This window comes from Mytilus galloprovincialis, chromosome 7 (genome assembly GCF_965363235.1).
Source record: "Mytilus galloprovincialis chromosome 7, xbMytGall1.hap1.1, whole genome shotgun sequence".
In the NCBI taxonomy this organism is placed as follows: Eukaryota; Metazoa; Mollusca; class Bivalvia; order Mytilida; family Mytilidae; genus Mytilus; species Mytilus galloprovincialis.
In genome coordinates, this window is record NC_134844.1 from 57,540,327 (window position 1) to 57,562,045 (window position 21,719).

Genomic DNA, 21,719 nt, shown 5'->3' on the forward strand with positions numbered 1-21,719 from the left:
TAAAGAGACGTTTACGAAATCCGAATCTAAAAACAATGACATCTACCATTCATTTTTTTATGGAAAAAAGGGAGTCATAATAAAGTAGCTTACAAACTCAGTCATAATGAAAATATCGTCTTTGCGTCGCCGTTTCACAGTTGCAAAGTTTAGTCATAAGTAAAAAGTTAAATGTAAAACAAAAACCCCTATCTATTCATTGACTTAATATACAAACGTTCAACCTAATATTAATTAAAGAAGATTTATTGTCTGAGTAAATGCCATTGTGTTTAATTACCTTGAAGATGAGTTCTTAATTTGAATGTCTCTCCCACGAAGATATAGTAAGAGTAATAAATTGAATTTCCTTACAACTATATTTGTTAGATAAATGATTTACACTTTAATATCGACATTTGTTCCAATTTGAATAAATTTACTAGTATATTAGTTCCCTTGTCATTAAAAAAATCAATTAGAGACAAACTATAATTTATTGCAAGTTTAAAGAAAACGAGATGCGGAATGATTTCCAATGAGACAACTGTTTACCAGAGACCCAAGAACATTGATGTACATGTAAGCAGCTTAGCGGCCTTCAAAGATGAGCAAAACTTTAGTATATAAAACTAAAAAGTGCCCAGCATTGAAAAACGCCTTAGACGTGATGTGGTTTTTTTTTATTTATGTATATATACATATTTTAAACACTTGATCAATATCGGTTGGCAATCAGTATCGCTCAAATCTTTCTAAATGTTACTAGAACAAAGTGTAAACTTTTGTTGAAAAGGTTTAACTAATTAAGTCGGTAAAAAAATTAAAGAAAAACTAAAAAGGAAACAAGGCACGAAGCACCGATCTAAGATTACTTCCAGTTACTAAATAAATCATATTTGCACAGTTTTAAAGAGTGTTGTTATATTTTTCATGAATGTTGTATTTATGCCACAATGTTAGTGCATTTTGTAGTCGTTGCGAACAGAATGAAAATGTACTAGTGTACAACAATAAATACATATTGGATCTCACAGTGTTAGCCTTCAACTTGTAGCCTTAAAGTGTTGTTATGAAAATAGTTTGTTGTGTAATACATGAAAACAAATGTTTACAAGAGACAGAACAAGGCGGAAGATGCTAAATCGTAACAATGAGATCAGTTATAAATGGTAATTAATGGTTAAGTTCTCCTTGAATTGACCTAATTTGACATTTTACTCTTGACCTGAGCTTCGTGACGTAAAATTATTTAGCTGCTTTAATGGAAAACGTAATATTCTATTAAATTATTAGTTTTGTCTTTATAAGACTAAAGATATTTTCCACACAAATCAAAATGCTTCCATTTTTGAACGGTATGTGTATGCGCATGTCTTAAAGTTAATGAGACCAAAGAAACAAAAATTACTATACACTCGCGCTTTCAAAAAACTAAATTATTCAGATTTTTTCAATATCTTTTTTTTTTATAATGCATACCCCAATAAATTTTAATTACAAAAACATTGCGGAGAACTTCAGTAGAAATCGGCCATCTTTCCATGACAGACTCGAATAAATATATGAGAGTCTGGACTAAATTTGCAGGAAAAACTATAAAGAACAAAGACATAAAAATAGAAGAATTATAATAGTCCTTAAATATATATTGTAAAGCATGAGGATAATGCTGTGCTGAAATATAACAAAGAGAGACTAAAGGTAAAAAAAGACAAAAATACAGTTTTGTATAAAAAGTTTAGGAACTAAGAATCTCTATCCAAACCCTCAATTATATGACCTGAACTTACAACCTATGCCTTACAGTGCAATCGTAATCAGGTATAGTCTGTCGATATAAAGCGCGATCGAATCCTTTATTTAGTTATTCCTTCGTTGGATTGAAAGTTTTTGCATTAGACCATGGGTTGTCTTGAAAATTGCATTTTGACCTTGCATGACCTTGACCTTAAAGTTAGACACAGCAATCTTATTCATGGGTGTCTAAGCTATCATAGTTGCATACCTGCGTACACCACGAAACGAAAAAAATACAGCATGAGTCATTCTCTGGCGGTGTTATAACATGCAACTGTTAGAAGTACAAACACGCATCAATCAAGAAATAAAAAAGAAAACAAATGAAGTTTTACACATATAATGACAAAGTACTGAGCATACGAACTCTGTTTTGACCTTAACCTTTCAGCAGTTCATTTACACCTTGTTTATAATTATATGTTACATGTAGTTATTTTGATTAAAACAAAGTATAACTAATATCAAACAAAGTATAACTAATATCAAACAAAGTATAACTAATATCAAACAAAGTACGTCTAGATACCATTTGTTTATTTTGATCTGACTTTAAATAAACAACAACAGCATATATAGCATGTGCAAGATTGACGAGTTGCCTTAAGCTTTGTTTGCACAATATCCTGTGAAGTGTTTGTATGATAAATCAAAATATCATTCAATTTGATATTCTCATATTTTATTTTATTTGATGCATAACTAATAAATGCTGTATTTATGCGAGTGGTTTTTCGTGGAGCAATAGGTGTTTTCCTTTTCAGTAATCTTTTCAATGTTATTGACAACACACCTTCTTGATACGACCATTAATCTTCCATTTCAAAAAAAGATTTTAAAACCAATCCAAGGAATTGACTCCACTTCAGTGGCGTAGCTATGTCATTTTTACGTGTACGCCCGAACCTCGGTAAGGGACCTGAAGGCCCAAGCGGTTCCAGGCCAAAGAACCTGCTGGAAGTTGATAAGCAGAGACAATCCTCCGAAAGTTTTAGGATTATTTTACTTTATGAAAAAACAAGATGGATCAATCGCAGAAAAGTGTTCTCGACTTCTTTCGTAAAATGTTGTCATCTGAAATTGAATCTAGCAGCGCGATGGCTTCTGCATCTGATGTAGCAACGTTACTAGATCTTACAAGTATTTGAAAGCTTGCCTCTATGTGCAATGTTATTAAACGATGGCCAGATCGTCTGACTTAAATTGCGCTGAAATGAAAAAATGAACGAAAAAAAATTAGCTTCTGAAATTAACCATGAAAAAAAAACCTCTTCAAGGAAGTTTAATTGAATACGACGAAGGTTAAACAAAGTAATTGATATGTAATAAATTTTAACTTAGACTGTAAATGCAAAAAGAAATTCATTTTTTTTTCTATAAAATAAGGGAAAACTCATCATATATAATTTCGTCATTATGCTCTGGATACTCGTTTGGGCATAAACAGTTTTTGTCCAGCTACCGTAAAATTTCACAAATGTTTGAAAAAGTTATTGATACATGTATCTTCAATCTAAAACAACATAATGAACCTGCATGTACATAGTTATAATATTGGCACCGCCGACAAAATTTACGATCAAAATAGCTCGCTTTCGCGACAACAATGTTAACAAAAATGAAAACCACATATCGAATCTTAGCTCATAATGAATTGCTTTAAAAAAAAATAAAGGAGAGAGAGTATAGAATAAACGGTAGATTTCGAATTTGACAGAAATAATATGATACTAATTTTCGTCACTTTTATTCGCATTTACAAGCCATTGAAGAAAGACTTCAAAGGTTGATGTACTGTTAACCAATTCTTCTATTTTTTATTTATATGATTTTTTTTTACCAAATTCAAGTGTACGCACGGGCGTTTTGACGTAAACGTAGCTACGCGCATGCACTTATAAAATCCAGCCGCCATTATAAGCAAAGGTCGCTGAAAGGGGCAGTAATCACCCAAAATAACGCATACAAACAACGTCAAAGTGATAGGGAAAATCTACTGACAGTATATTTTCTCAGATGAAATCGTGGAAAAAAGTAAAATCACAAAAATACTGAACTCCAAGGAAAATTCCAAAAGGAAAGTCCCCAATCAAATGGCAAAATCAAAAGTTCAAACACATCAAACGAATGGATAACAACTGTCATATTCCTGACTTGGTACAGGCATTTTCTTATGTAGAAAATGGTGGATTGAACCTGGTTTTATAGCTAGATAAACCTCTCACTTGTATGACAGTCGCATCAAATTCCATTATATTGTTACTGATGCGTTAACAAAGCAAACAGACGCAATAGGTAAAAATATCAAAAATAGGGGTACAGCAGTCAATATTGTGTTATAATCTTAATCACTATAAAAACAACAGATGTAACGAAGAAGCACAAAAAGGCATGAAAAGATAATTTTTCTTCGTGATCCTTAATCGTGTTATGAATTACATTATAGTATTCTAGTTGCTTAAAGGTGGATTCGATGCATTCATTGTTTGACAAAAGGCTTGAGTGTTAATATGTTCGTATGGTACCTTGTTTAATGTTCACATACAAATGTATATGCTAAATTTTATCTTAGTTACATGTTTTATTTTCGAAGTAATGACGGGCTCCTTATGTTATATTTATGTATGACCGATATGTTTTTCGCACTAATCCACATACATGTACCATGACCGCTTTTTTTTTTTTTTTTTTTTAGAAATATACATGATATATGTCTTATCTTTTAGATGCAACAACAGCATAATGCTTATGTATTAAATTTCGTACAAATGCAATTATAGTTCTTTTCATTTTATATTCCAAATGTCAAGTGAATGATCCCAGTCGAAAACATACCAGTGTCCTCAAGTACAAAATTTATGTCATTAATAACTATAAAAATCTAATTATAGGTTAATTAGCTAGACTCTTACATATACATAAGGAATGAGGAAAGAATTCTCTTTAAGACAAAGCACGAGGTTATTTTCTTGAAAACCCAGAACGAATCTTAAGTATATAAATATGCAAAATGCTATTGTCTGGAGATTGAGAATTTTAATGTAAATGTCACATGTTGCGCATGTTTATTCAATTATTGACAGAAATGTGCCCATTTTGCTGTCAGATATAAAATATAGGCCATGAAACTTTCTCCTAAATTCATCTCACGTATATAATCATCTGTGCGTTTATAGGTTAATGTATAATGTATAAAACATCAAGAGATCAATGATCATGAATCGTCTGAAAAAGAACTGGAAAATTTCCTTATATGGAAATAGGTTGATGTGGTAAAATTGATTGGCTAATGACTTGTTGTTATGTTTTAACACGGCAAATATATGTATGTATCCACAGAATACCAAAGGAAGGAGATGAAAATAAGGATACATCTCACCAAACGTCATTGAACCATGATGGTCTAGATATTGAGGGGTTCTTCAATTCTGCTGTACTCTTTACATTTATAAGCCTCTTTTTTCATTATTGTTATTACGGTTTGCTCATTATATTTACTTTATTCTGTATGTTTCAGGACCCCATCATTCTCTATTCTTTATTTTTTGTTTGCCTGTCTTTCTTTATGTTTGATGGGTTTTTTTTGCATTGCTTGTCAATTATTCTCTCTTCTGTAAACCTTAACCAGACCCTCATTCAACCATGAGCGAACTCCTAGCCGTAAAATGAACTATTTTAAAGTCATTCTTATAATGTTTATTTCTTTGTATTAGTTATTAGTGGCTTGGCTTTGAACTAGCTGTCAGTAACTGCGAGTACTCTCAGATCAGTACTAAGTGTCTTTTTATTGTCGTTAATACAAATGCCTGGACACGTCCCAATGTGTTTTTGTTAGATGTATTTCTAAAGCCTTATTCAATTGATGTTTATAGTTCGTTCTTATGTTGTACTGTTACACCACTGTCCAAGGTTAGGGGAGGGATGGGATCCTGCTAACATGTAAATACCGCTACGTTCTGTATGTATGTACATTAATTCGGCTGTTAGTTTTCTCGTTTAAATTGTTTTACATTTGTCATTGCGGGGCCTTTTATAGCTGACTATGCGGTATGGGCTATGCTCATTGTTAAAGGTTACACGGTGACCTATAATTCGTAATGTCTGTTTTATTTGGTCTCTTTCGGAGATTTATCTCATTGACAATCATGCCACGCCTTTTTTCTATATCAGCAGGGACTTTCTATACTGTTAGTATAGAAAGTCCCTGATATCAAAGGCCCCGAAATGACAAAATGTAAATCAAGTCAAAAGAGCAAAACAATAGCCAGATTTATGCAATAAACATAAACAAACAAAGAAGACGGTGCACACTGAACCAATCTAATCAAAAACCGATCTCTCATCGCTCCCGTTTTCTGATATGTCGCGTGGGAGCGACATATCAGAAAAAGGGACCAATGAGAGATCGGTTTGTAATTAGATTGACACTGAACCACAGGCTGCTGGCTTGGAAGCGCATATTACGAATAGTATGTATCATGTTAAAAATATTATGTGTCAACCCTTTGCAACCTTCAAAAGTACAGAAGCCGGTTAGTGTCATGGTGTAGTGTTATTTAACACTGGTAACGAGTTAAAAACACTTTGATTACTCAACTCGTTATAATAACTTAGTTAATCGTTATAACAGGTTAGCAAAGTCGTTATACCGACTTAAGGATGTACTTAGGTGAGGTTTTGGGAATTGTGTCAAATGTTCGGACTCCTTGGTGTTTTTCCATACAATACAATGTAAAATATTTTGCTCCATAACACCCATTTATTTTTTCATATAAGATTTAATAGCTCATGAAAGGTCATTTATCAAAATTTTGGAAGATTCTTGATTTTCTTTCTTATGTTTTGAGACCCAATAATATCAATGCAAATATAAGGTAAAAGTCCGAGTCAGCCTTTTCTCGCCATATTTTAAATCTCAAATATCTCGAAAAGGAGGTCCATGACCTATCAATATTTTTAGCTTATCTTTATCCTTAATTGATGCTCTACCAGTTTATAGTATCAATTTTAATTTCTTAATTTCTTAATTTTTACCTAACCTCACCTAACATCCTTAAGGAGGTTTGCTCCTCAGTTTCAAAATAACAAACTTTAATTTCATAACACTAGTATATATTAATAGGGGGTTATAGAGAAATCAAAAGAGCAAAAAAATATAAAGGTAAAAGAAAATACAAAGATTTAATAAGATTTTTACAAATGGCCTATACTTATACAGTAATGTAAAAGATTTATAAAAAGAAAAATGTGGGTCTATGGTCAAAATTGTTGAAGGCATTCAAATGGATAAAACCAGAGGTTTCTGAAAATCTGACAAAAAATCCAAAACATGACAAGCGAATATCTTTAATAAATCAAACTCGACATCCTGACACTAACCAGCTTCCATATTATAGTTATGTGATAATGCGTTATATAAACTTTTTGTGTGAACATTATTAATTATGAAGTTTTCAAGATCTGCATGTTCACTTCAGGATTTTCACGATTTTTTTTTCGAGAAGAGACTTATACAATTCTAGCACATGCCACTCCAAAATACATTTCTCAGAGCGAAGCCTATTATAGCGTGTTATGCAGTATAGTTTTGTGCTCATTGTTAAATACCGACCTATTGTTGAGGACTTCTACGCCGGGAAGTTATCTCATTGGAAATCATACCACATCGTCTTATTTTCATACTCATCGTTACGGTCATTTCTATGGATTTTTTTTCATCAAGACTGTCACGTCAAATTATAGAAAATATAATTTTGAGATACAGTAACTGTTACCGTAGGTAACATACGTTTTATTGTTGGACTCACCATAATTATTTTCTGTCATTTTGTTACATAATATTAATTATATAATTGCAAAGGTATGTTTATTTCTTTACACAAACGTTGTTTGAATTTTAATCGCGTCTGTAATTTTATTGTGTCTTCTAATTATCCAGTCCATTTCATTAATAGATGTATCCTTGACCATATGCTGTACAAAGTTGCATACATTGCATAATTTCAAATTTTATAGTAATTTTGTACAGTTTATCATAATGTTGTTTACTTTGAATGTTAAAAGGAGTAACTAAATTTCACCAAATATTCAATTTGTTTAAAGGTTATACTACAAAATATTGACTCCGTCACATATGATAGAATCATTTCCATAACAGCGTGGATAACCGCAATACTTATGTTGGTCATAGTACTGAATCATTTACATTTATCTTGTTTGTCGATCTATCGATAACTGTTACAGCTCAATCAGTGTGCACAAGGTTGAGTCCTCTGCTATTTTTTCGTATTTTTTTTTTATATAGGCGTTGGAGACCACATATATTAAATGTTTACAACACGTACGAAGTGACAAGTGGAAGTTACAGACGAACGTTGAACTTCACTGACCCAGTCAATTTATAACCTGAGCGCGCAAGAAAATAGTATTGTCCACGCTGATATAAAAAAGATTCTATATTCAGTATTTGCTTAATGTTTTGCATAATTGTAACAGTAGGTAATCAAGAAAAACTGCGAGAAGAGATGACAAACTCAAAACTCAGCTTCCGCCATTTGTAAAGATACGTCTTACTTTAGTCATAGTGCTTCTATTTGTTATGTGAAATCCAAATCATTATCATTTGACAAAAAATGTATTTGAGATTCATAATGACAGTGTGTGTCTGCACGAAAGGTTTTATGAAAATTGCAATGAAATAAGGTGATAGTGTTAAAATGTGAGGTCTGTGTATGTTGGTGACGGTTGTGTTCACTCATTGATCAGATTGGTTGTCACTCTGCACTCTGCACTGTATGTACCGGTTTCTTAAACCAGTCACTGAATTTCAACGAATTCAAACTTTAAAACATCTTTGGTAAGTAAAGAAAAAAGGTTGAACAAATAAAATAGAAACGTACCAAGCATGTTAGTGCTATTATTTTAACTGTGTCGAGATAAATGACCGAATTCCCGTTGCAGTGGAAAACAACCGTGCAATAGGCACGACACCTATACATGATGGACAGAAAATAGAACATTATAACATCACCCTATTTAATATGCCTAAAAGCGTGCTCTTTTAAAACGAACCAGAGAAATTAAAACAGTGTTAACTTGCTAAAAAAATGATATAATGATATATGATTCACAGATAATGATACCTAATAATTGTCAACATTGCTCTGAATTCTAGATTTAAATTTCCTGTTTTTCGCAATCTTGTTTTACAACGAATTTCGCCTAGACAATTTTTCTTAATTTAAAATCTCAACACGAAATGAACTGTAAAAATATTATTGTTTTTAATTTATAACTTGTTGCATAATGTATATCCGCTACTACGCCCAATTCTTTTAATACACACTTAATTATTTCATTCATAAAGTATATTAAAATTTTAGGAATATATTTTTAACGAATTTTAAATTTTCAAAAGCTGTTAATGACATAAGCTTGCAGTAAAATAACAGTACGATTTAATTTTAGAAGAATTAAAAAATAATATAAGAAAAAGTTACAATCTTCTGACGACCGTGATATATATTTTTTGGACAGAGGACAGTTATTGGTGTCGTTAATGTGTTTGAAGTGTTATTTAAAGATATTACCGCCCATTATTTATAAGAAAAATGTCCATATCTTAAGACATGACTTTCTTTCATTAATGTATATTGAATTGTATAGTAGTATATTTCCTGTGACGCACGTGTCTGACAGAAAATGTATGTTTATAATCAAACCAAATCAACTAGGGATCATTAGCCTTTTTCAAAGTGCATTTGACCGTACTTTTAGCTAATAAGTGTACTTAAATTTGGACAAGCTACTTCGACATGGTCTTAGAAATTATAAAATATTTCATTCCCTATACATTTGCATCATGAATGAAAGTGGTAAATTTAATAAAATTATTATAAAGTGTATTGGTTACTCTTATCAAGTATATGCCGATGTAATTTTTATAATTGCATTTACAGTTAAGAACTTCTTAAAAAACTTACATAGAGATGTTATGTATTATAGTACAATACAATTCAGAGCTTTTTTTGGTGAATATGACCAAAATGTGACTTGAATGGAGAGTTGTGTCATTTGCAATCATACCACATCTTCTTATATCTATGACCCATGTTTTGGCTTTTTCTTAGCAAGGTATAAGGATTTACCCTAGAAAAGTCGACAAAGGGGGACATAATCGGAAGTGGCAGATACCAAGAAGCATGATCATATTCGTACATTGGACCTTTCATCATGTTCAAAGTGATTGAATAACTGATTGTTGGTGTTTTAGTGCACTCAATGCAAGGAAAAATCAGATTGAGTTATCTTTCTTTATTCGGGTGTGCTCCTTCTTTGGAGGATTATAAACAGTACGTAGAAGATGTAAATATGATAAAAAAATTCAACTTTCAGCACTCTTTGCTATATATTGTATTAGTATTATTGGTGAAGGAAGCCGAAGCGCTTGAAGAAAACCATCGACCTACGGCAAGGAAACTAGAAAACCTTCTCAATTGTTTTTGTTTCGAAACTCACAACCTCAATGATGACTGGCAAATGATTGGAATAAATGAACTACTTAGACCTTTTAGTCATCGAGGGGACTCCCCTTCCATAGTAGCAATACCTGAAAGTTTTATGTTATCTTTTTGTTAGTGTCAAATGCCACTTTCAGCGACAGCGGCTTTGTCATGGTGGCCAGTTTGAATATGTGGTGCTTGGTGACCCTTCTAGTCTATAATAATTGTGCAATTCTTCGCACCTTATAATTTTCTTTTTTATTCATTCCCTCGAATAAAGGGATGTTTTAAATTGTTCCTTGTTTATTTATTTTTTTCAAATTTAAAATTGTAAACTAAATGTTATGAATTATATATCTACTTATTTTCAGATGTCGTCGACGGGTATCCCAGTTATTACATACCCACATTGCTCTTATAACTGTGTGCGTACTCAGCGCATTAGATGCTTCATGCGTCCTTGGTCAGATCATCTGTGATATACTCATAATGACAGGTGCGTACACGTAAAAATTTTAATGGAAATGGAGAAGGTGTCAAAGAGACAACAACAACAACCCGGCCAAAGAGCAGAACACAGTCGTGTATTACCAGTATTCATCTATTCAAAAGATTATGCTAATAATAAATCATACATGTATATCATTTAATTTTGCAATCAAAATAATTTTTAGATTGAATTTTGACGTCAGGCGAGTTGACTTTAGATGAATTTGACTATAATTTGTCGAGTCCTTGTTTGTCATTGTTTAGCATCTACATTTTAAAACCGTTCTGGTTATTTTTGTCCTTGACTTTAGAATACATGCATTTGACATTAAGCGTTCCTGATATAGGCAAACCCAGGAAATCGCTCCGCACGCATAAAATTCATATCTTTTTTACTCTTGTAAAATTCCAAAATGGTTTTTAGTTCCTGCATCTTGTTACATAATACGTCATTGTCCAATGACAACTGTTTTTATTTTATCCGTATGTTTTGACATTCTACAAACAAAGTAAGTCTCGTGATAGCTGTCTCATTTGTAATATCAAGTGTCTAGCATAACTGATAAATTACTGTAGACCTTGTCTTCAAGAAAACAGTACACTGCTACAAGTGTAATTATACTGGTAAAAGATGTCGTTTTGAAGAGTGTAAAAGTTTGATATTAAAATTTAACGTTAAGTTCAATACTGTTGCATAAGTCTGTGAATATATGGCTTTTGCATGTTTGTTTTTTATCATGTCACGTGTTTAAGGGACTGATACATTTATCATTTCCATTGGTACCAGTTTCGCAATTAGAATTACATTCAGTCGAATGGTAAAAGGTTTCGTGCGCAGTAAAAATTGTTAACAAATCATCACTATCTGGTCCAAATATACCTATTACATGTACATATGTAACATTCATTTTATATGTTTGTTTAACAATTCTTTCTCGTCTTTTGTAAATGACGAGACTTTCTGTTGTTGATACTTCCCTAGGTTATGCCCCTTACTTTTTTCTTTTCTTTTTCGTGGCGGTACGGAGGCCACAAATATAATATTGAACCAGTTGCTGTTGCTGATAACGTTTATGAACATCCAATATATTTCATTGTAGAAAAAATTCACAATAGCGAAGTATTAGAAACGGATGCAGCGACAACATTTATCAGCGCATGCCCAGCATTAAATGGGACAGACACAACCAAATCGCTTACATCAATTGTAAACATTTTAAAAACTATTGATGATTGTAATAGTTCTCCGCCTGGTCATTTTAATAACCATCATTATGACATTCATAGCAATACTCATGGTTTAAGGGACGCCGAAAGCGAGACTAAACAGTGGAACAGAGTTTTGACGGAAGATACAAGCTCATTCTTTAAACGCAGAATTTTAAGTATGAACACGCACCGTCAGCGTGTTAAGAGAGCATCTGCAGGAGGAGATGATCATGACCACCACGAGCACACACTCTTGGAGGAACTTACACACGTATTTCATTTAGGGAGTATGGTTATTCTTTCAATACTCGTGGTTGAGGTACTAACAACAAGTAACATTATCAGTATATATATAGCATGCTAGAATAATTATTCTTTTGTACCGACCGTGCAAGGGCTGTATAGCCAGTCAAGGTCGTTAAAAACTTCCATTTGTTGTATTCTTTTGTTTTTCGTTAAATAAGGAAAACCTTGCATACCACCAAGAAATTTCTATATTTACCGTAAAACGTACGATATACATTGTATGCTATTCTGAATATTACAACCATTTTATATTTGCTTAATTTTCCAGTAATATCCGTCATCGCCCTGAACGTGAATAAAATATTTTCAACGAACGTTAAGCAACCAACAATCAACTGATAATGTGTTTCTGAATTTATAACTTCCATATTAATGGAGATGTGATAATGCATGTTCAATTGCTGTATATTTAGACGGTACTCGTGGCATCTCAGATGCATTTTCTTAGGGTTATTTTATGAATGTCGTTAGTTTGCTTTTTAATACACTCATATTTATGATTAATATATTGCCTAGCAAGAACTTATTTGAAAACTGTAAAAAGTGCATGTAGAAAATGAGATACTGTACTCGCGTTAACTATACATGTATGCCTCTTAGCAAGTAAGCGTGAATCAGATTTTAATAATTACTAGTTTTACAATTTTACTCAATTTCTTTAAAAAATAAATCTTAAGGTAAAATCTAAACTTTTCTTTTCAGACTTTCACGAAAATGTTTGTAATGGGAGAGAAATTTTTACACCACAGATTAGAAGTTAGTATAATTTTGCTACTATAATACTATATAGTTGAAAACAAAATATCACTTCTCGGTGAGTCGATGGGTCATCTAAGATAGCAATATTTGCCTTCGTCCATCTTACCTTAAAATGACATCTGTAAAATGAACTGTCATTTAAGTTTATAAACTGAACAAAATATATCATACTATTCCAGATTGATATGTCTGGTTGTCTTCTATTGTTCCTGTTGTTGGTTTGCTTGCTCACTGAATTATCATTATACATGTACATCGTTTCTCCTTTTTCATAGTTACATTTATAATTTGCTTTTACCTTCAATTTTATAATTTTGTATTCTGTTTCATCTACGTACTAACAAATTGAGACAAGGTGTGTGCCGATGGACAAACAACATAACGACAAAAGAGAACACCTGAATCTCACCAAATACCAACAGTGAAATAATAATTTCGGACGCGGTAGCAATTATTGACGTTTTTTAAAATGATTTTTTAACTTTCACAAAGTAAATATTAATAAATATTTTAAATGACCGTAGGTGTTTGATGCCTTTGTTGTGACAGTCTCCTGGTGTTTAGATATAGCATTTTATGATGGTATTTGGGCTAAACCTGGAACAGAAGCAGCTACTATACTTATATTTATCTTACCATGGAGAGTCATCAGGATTGTAAACAGTAAGCACTTAAAAGAAACAGACTAAATTGTTTTATTTTCAATAAGACGTTTTCAGAAATCAAAGTTATATGTTTATCCATACCATGCCTATCCTACTAATATATCATTAAGAAGTTGCATTGTTTTGTTTTGGATAAACCCCAAACAGAAACAGCTGGAAAGTCACAGAAATTCCGAAAACATGTATTCAGGGCGACAACGTAAAGAAAGTCTAAAATAGATAACCAAAGCCATATATGTAATTTCATCTTTGCCGCAGGTTAAGATGTTCTAAATATAAAGCAATTAAAGAAAATATTAAATATTTATAACATAAGAAATGACCACAAAACCGACTATGGTTGTACAATTCGTCTGAAGCAGTATCGTAAAAATCTAAGAGGTATTTACAAGTCCGCTACATATGTGAAAGTTATCGGTTGCATGTTTTGAAATCAAAAAGAATAATAGACAATATAAAAAAGACGTGGTATGATTGTTTTAAAACATTTGAATTTGATTCAATCTGTTGTTTGCCCGGTTTCTGAAATATAATTAACATTTCCTGGTATTCAAAAAGGTTAAAATAAGATTGAGAACGGAAGGGAATGTGTTAAAGAGACAACAATGTTCACATTTATATCATATTTCATTGGAACATAACGACGTGATTTTTGTGTCGTTTGCATCGTATATGAGGAGCTGATCATATCATTAACATGGTACCATGTGGTACAAAAAATGTACTATGTAGTGTAGATACATAGACAATAACTGTTTAGTGTCTTTAAATATCAGCTGTATTTGTACGAGGCTAGGAAATAAGGTGTATGCGAGCTTTTAGCGAGCTACTATACCTGTTTCGAGCCGAGTACAAATACAGCTGTTATTTAAAGACACTAAACAGTTATTGTCTTTATCCTGCAATTAATTCTGTTTTGAAAGACACAAAAACTAACATATTTAGCATTTATTTTCGATTTATAATCCCTTGAGGCCCGCGTAGTAATATCAAAATCACACATTACGCTGAAGACGGGTTTGCAAAAAAGAATCTCGAATGGTCAACAACAATACATCGCTCAAGGTTAATAATTATCTATTTTAACATAACAACTAATTTCAACAGTAAAAACAAATAAGAAAACATTGTCAAATTTGAAACAGAAGTGTACGAGTTGTCCTACGCTTCAGACTTGACATTCACTAAACATGCATGCTGAAATTGACATGGTTGATTTTGTAACACAATCATACACATTCAAGTTTTTGAAATCGACACTTGTTATCGTCATTTGAAAGGCAACTGGAATACACATTCTGAGGTCACACAGGTTCAAACAATACTCAGTCCGGCAGTGGGCGGAGCTTTAAAGCGATATCTGTATAGGGTACAGATACAGCATAGCGATATCTGTAGGGCTGTATCTGTATAGTAGGACACCCAATTGCAGGATAAAGTAAAGTTAAAATGTTTATCTCGTACTGGAAATACTCATAACACATCTAATATCATCAAAGCACTCAATGAACATCCAATATATTCAAAGCAATGAGGAAGAAATTACATGTACCAATCCAAGACAGTTCCTTTATACTTTTTGTACTTTGTGCTTTGTTTGACAGACATGAGGAATGTTGTATAGGTTGCATGAGAACGACATAAACAAATGTAAATCAAATAAATGTAAATAATTATAATACATGTATGTTTCATTTGAATCAGTAATTTTGATTGGCCGACCACAATTGCGACGCATTCCATTGTCGTGATTATATTATTTCCGTATGAAATACAACAGCAACGATGGCACTTGCTATATGTTTCCGTGACAATGTTGAAACAATGCATTGGAAAAACCAACATAAAATTTGACATAACTCTTAATATCACGGTTGTAGCTTAACAACGGAATCATAAGATTTGGATGCTTCTTTCTATAGTTTTATAGGATTGTAAAAACGTTGTTCGTGCTCATAATTTGAGATTGAAGCGCTTGCGTCCGAACTTCATTCAAAAAAAAAAAAAAAAAAAAAAAAACAACCTTTGAGCATAGACGTATTATATCTAAAATAAAAATATTTTTAACAAACTTCAACCTCAGCACGTGCTTCCCATGACAACGTCATGACAATGCATATCAGGAAAACGAACAAAACAATTGCAATAAATCGTAATTTAAAAATTGTAGCATAAACTATAATAATGCTAGTTTTCGTATCTTTATAGGATTGTAAAAACGTAGATCATGAGCACAATTTCGAATCCTACAAAATGTGCTTCAATCAACGCTTTTACAACTAAATAAATAACAAAAGAAACTTTTAGATATATAAAATGATAAAAGCGCAAGAGATTAAACGAAGAAGAAAAAATGTATCTAAAACACATAATTTAACCCTCCTCTTTATTCGCAATTCTCATTCACTAATTGATTGCATTAAAATATGTCATTGATATTCTACAAGCTAGTTAGAAAGTTCTCTTAGCTATTGTTTGTATTACTTGTTACAAAATACTCAACAAATAGTAGATCGAACAACTTGAATTGAGGTCAATAATGCTAAAGTAGTGCAATAAGTTCGCCGCTCTATTCACTGAATGTGGTTTTTCTTAATACATTTATTATAATAAAGCTTTTAATATACCAAATATCCAAGATAATAAGTTGACAGAAGTTATGTGTTGAAAACAGGATCCGTTTTGAAACTCGCCGGCCATGTTAAATTTATTATATTTGATATTATTAACACTGTTTTCTGTGATGGCCCTGTATTAATTCCCAGTTTGTCTGTATTAAGCCCAGTTAGGGTTTTTAATAAACAGTAATTTTTGCAATAATGTACTTAGTTGGTTAATAAAAACATGTAAATACTTGTCATATAATTATATACAGTATTGATTTGGTTATAAATAAAAGTGGTTATACAAGCAAATATGTGAATTAATTCAATGTTTGCTTGTAATTTGTCTTTCTTAATGAGTGCTGCTCTCTTTAACATGTCCCAACGGTTGTTTTCTGGTACGCGTCAAATTTCGTCGTTTTGAGGTCAAACATCCGATCCGCAGACCAAGGGTTCATTTTTCATTATTTATATTTTGTTAACATTTCATTTGCTTGACAGTTGAGAACACATTTACATGCAATTATAACGTAACATAGACAAAAGTCTGCCTTAAGTGTCATATTTGTGGGAAATTAATAATTAGTAGTATATCTTATAAGCAACACAAAATATTAATTTAGTGTAATGTTTATAGAAGTTAGCTTTACACATCCTTTTCAGCATTTCAACAGTTTGTTTTCGTCAAGTGTCAGATTATAAACTGTAGAATAAAAATAGAAAGAAAACAATTCATGAGACGACCGATTTCCGGACTTAATTCATTTATTTGACTAATAAAACAATAAATAGTACAATTTCACATTTTTTTCATTTTTTTTTTTTATTACAGCTGGATTTCAAATTTACTTTATCAAGAACACTTAGGTTTTAAAAATGTTACAGCTGATATGTCATAAATTCACAATCATGTACAGTCAGGGGTCAAAAATGTTTCACTTTTTGATCATTCCGCTGTGCATTTCTTTTGAAAACAAACCGTTTAAAAGTAGAATTCTGAAAGTTATGCCTTGTCACATTTTATTTAATGTTTTACTATTGCAATTTTTGAAAAAAAAATATCAAGAATTTTATGCAAGAACTAGTTAATACTACATGTATAAACTCGTAACAAAACCTTCCAATGATGACACTGTACGTATATGCTTGGTATAATGGTACTGTTATGTAAAGAAAGGACAATAATACCAAGAGATCACACTGTAGGTCAACCAAGAGGTCAATCAAAAGAAATTGTGTCGAAGAAAGAAAGACATCACTATAATCAAAAGAAAACAAAGATAACGAGAAACATACAAACAGAAATGCAAAAAAATGATGATCAGAAAACTACAGAAAGATTAGCAAGAAGCCCTTATCAAAACTTCAGTTCTTGTTCTTGTTTTGAATTTCTTTTGTGGCATCTGCTATGTTTTACTACTATCACAACAGCCAAAAACTGCATCTAAATTGCAATTAGTGTATATCAAATTTAGAAAATAAAACTATTTGTTTTTAAAGCATGACATGACATACATGTTTGTGGTAGCCCTTTGTTTTTTTTTTACAAATAACAGTTGCATTGAAGTTTTTTATTTGTATAAGTTACTTAAAAATAAGTTCCTTATAATTGTGCCGTGCCAAAAATATCCAGGAGTAGGCGTTAGGAATTTACATAAATAACAGCACTGCCAATGGTAAACGAATGCTACACGTTTATATCTAAAATCTACCACCATTATGTCATCTTAATGAACTAAATTGTCCATTATTCGCGCGCTAATTGTCAGATTAAGATGGGACTCTTCATTTCATAGAGACAGGGACAATGGAAAATTAAAGTAGTTAAACAACAGACTATATATCATATTACATGAAAAATTATGCTAACTATCACAAATTAATTATCCTCTCACAACAATATTGTGAAAAGTATACAGTACGTGATTGTATGCAAAACATTTTCAAGTACAATTGTTTTTTTTTTATTTGCATTCGATCTTTTACCGCGGGGGAAATTTTTAAATATGTCTTGATTTAAGATAATCATACAGTAGGCTAAAAGTCATACTCACATTATTTGAAATTATGGAATGAGTATGGCTACAGAATTGATGCAATTTTATTTTTGGAAAACGGACATAACAATAATAAACGATAGAGAAGAAAAAAACACCAAATTGTTTCATTATTCAATAAAAAAAACCTAAGAATTCTAACAAATACTCTTCATCGTAGTAAATTTGATGTTGGCCTTTTATTAAATTCTACATCTTTTCGAATCTATTGGAGTAAGACGTATATATATATATATATATATATATATATATATATATATATATATATATATATATATATATATATATATATATATATATATATATATATATATATATATATATATATATATATATATATATATATATAAAGATGTATCATGATTGCCAACGAAACAACTTTCCACAAGAGACCACATGACAAAGAAATTGACTACATGTATAGGTCACCGTTACACTCCCGATTTTTAGTAAGGTTCGTGATGCCTGGTCTGTTTTGTCATGGCTTTGACAGTTTAGTTTCGACTTATGAGTTAAAATGTCTCCTTTACTATCTTCCGCCCCTCTTTTAAACATGTGCTAAAATTGGTTTCATTTATTTTTAGGTTTTGTATTAGTAATACAAGAAAAAGATTTGGTACAACTTAAAATAGTAAAACAGCAATACAGACGAACAGTGAAAAGAGCAAATGAAATGAAGATTAAAACAGATGGTTATAGGGTAATTTATCTATAATATCCAAATTTAATTAGTGCCTATAAACAATTTTTCTTGTAAAGCCAAAACAAATCAATTTTTAGTACTATATATTTTGAATAAGTTTAAGTGGGCGATTTTTTTTCATTTAATCTAAATTGTTGAAGCATAATGTTTCTTTTGAGTGGAAAACAATTCTTGAAAGAGCGATACTTAATCAATTTAACAATAAAATGGAGAATCAAAATTGGGAATAGTTATGTCAAAGATACAACAATCCGACCAAAGAACAGACAACAGCCGCAGTCCACCAATGGGTCTGCAACGCAGTGAGAAAACCCCGTACCTGGAGGTTGGCCTAAACAGACTCCTTAATAAAAAAAACAAATGCAATATTTCAGAGTAAATAGACGTCATATTTAACTCCAAAACATATAAATGAACTAAAATTAGAAAACATACAAGACTGAAAAATTAAAGCATTGAGGCTCCTGGCTTTGGACAAGCGCAAAAAAGCGGCGGGGTTAAGCATGTTTTGTTAGATTTCAACCCTCAAGCTTAACAATACATATTTGAAGAGTCAATACATGTGAAACTAATCGGAACCCTGTGCTTTTCTTTCTCCAATAGTAATATGATATTCAGTTATGATGATCGAGAGACTTCTACAGATTCTACAGTCCAGTATTTACTAAAACTAGTGTTGTTATATTTATAGACAGAAACAAGACAGCTGCAAGGATTGTGTAGAAAATACGGGGCAAATGAAACAGAAATACAGTCATGCGCTCCATTTGGTAAGGATTTAACCTAAAGTACACATTGTCTCGCCACTTGTATTAAACGTGTGAATTAATAAGTATTCGAAATACTAAGGATTTTCTTATCTCAGTCATATATTACCTTAGGCCGTATTTGACACAACGTTTTTGAATTTTGGGTCATCCTTGCTCTTCAACTTTGTACTTGTTTTGGTTTATAACTATTTTGGTCTGAGCGTCACTGATGAGTCCAATGTTGAACAAACGCGCGTCTGCCATATCAAAATAAATTATAAACCTGGTACCTTTGATAACCAATCATTCTGCGACATGTTCCCTGCTGTTCAAGGTCTGGAACTTTCGTCAGTCCATTTTCCCCTATCAGATATCTCCGTGCATTGCCCTGATTGTAATGCAAATATAAAGGATCGACATACATAACTTAGAATGTTGATTTTTTGTCTTTGAATATTTATCTGACCTAGTCATGATTTTTAAGTGAGATCATCTCAAATCTATGTCATTTTTTTTTCTGCAATTATTAGATCCACTAACTAATGTGTCACTATTACTATGAGACAAAAACTGAAAACAACACAAAACAATTACAGTTGTTTTATATATAACTGTATGTAAAAAATGTACAAATATGATATAATTTGACAGAAACAGTGTTGTCCTGACATAGCATTATGTATAACAGTAGTTAACCCATTTATTTAATAAGTTAATTACTTTTGTTTAATTTTTTATAGCAATTGTTAATTTTTCTGTTCCCATTCGAATCAATTGTCCCCGTAACCTAAAATTTTAGTCTAAGTTAATATTTTGTTCTGCTGTTTGGTATATCGTTTTCTTTGACATTGACAATTTCATTTTTTTTTCTCTTTTTTACACTTATTAATTTTGACTGCAAGAAAATACGAAATCACAAACTTTCTTGTGCAGTTCAATAGAAGTAAATCGAGAAAAAGTCTTTAGACATCTAAAATCTAAAAAGGGGGCAAGTATTGTCACTTGTTTATTTGTTTCAATGGTAAATGAATGCAGGAGTAGTGTTTTTTCTACTCTTGAAAATTTGCACCTAATGTAAAGGCAAAGCTAGATGCACTTATCCTTCGAGTAAGTCATATGATAGTATTGTAGCGCTTTTCGTAATTGTCCGTTTACATGTTTCTTAATGTTTGTATTAACTAGTTCGAATACTTCCTGAAGGAGCTCTAATTATGATTCCCTGATTTTTTTTAGAGTCGGTTCAGATTCTTATTTTAAGCGTTAAGCAAAGCAACAATCAATGAATCTTAATTTTGTAATTTTATTTACGAAACGAAATATTTCAAAACTCAGATATTTCGCAACTCTTTTTAGTCTAAAACCAAAATGGTCCGTCGCTCTTAGTGCAAAACCTCAAAAATGCAACAGAACTCAAATATAGGCTAATATAACAAGATTTAATCATTGTTAATAATAAGATAATAAATTAAATGTGGTTCATGTACCCGCAAAGCGCTTTCATGAAAACACCGTCATCAAAAACGATCAAAACCATACGAACATAAATCCGCGAGAAGTATTACAACATAAAAGAACGAAAAAAATAAATAAATGAAAAAAAGAATAGCAAAATTTGTTTAATGTCAAGGTAATTATTTTTTAGTCAGGTGCATAAATTCAGAAATGATAGTTTTAAATTTTTGAACTCAAACGAACTCACTCATTCAAGTCACCTGAAAAAAGTGCAATTAAACATTATTTAGTGCGTATTACTAGATTTATTTCACTTGACTGGGCGAGGTTTAAATAGTTCGCTTATTTAAGACCAGTCCATCTATAGACAGGAGTTTTGGGATAAGCTCATCAATGAAGTGTCCAGTTATTCGCCCGGTATCATACACTCAGTTCTTTTGTATATGC

General features: G+C 31.7%; 1 protein-coding gene across 2 annotated transcripts in view; it reads left to right on the forward strand.

Moving 5' to 3' along the window:
• Nucleotides 1-21,719, forward strand: part of LOC143083358 (uncharacterized) — a 54,828-nt gene that overhangs the window by 21,354 nt on the left and 11,755 nt on the right. For both annotated transcript variants that reach the window (XM_076259615.1, XM_076259614.1), the window contains exons 2-7: nt 10,652-10,776; nt 11,870-12,297; nt 12,987-13,040; nt 13,568-13,706; nt 18,953-19,068; nt 19,763-19,841. In XM_076259615.1, coding sequence (XP_076115730.1) covers nt 10,652-10,776; nt 11,870-12,297; nt 12,987-13,040; nt 13,568-13,706; nt 18,953-19,068; nt 19,763-19,841 — 941 coding nt within the window. The remainder of the gene's footprint in view (nt 1-10,651; nt 10,777-11,869; nt 12,298-12,986; nt 13,041-13,567; nt 13,707-18,952; nt 19,069-19,762; nt 19,842-21,719) is intronic.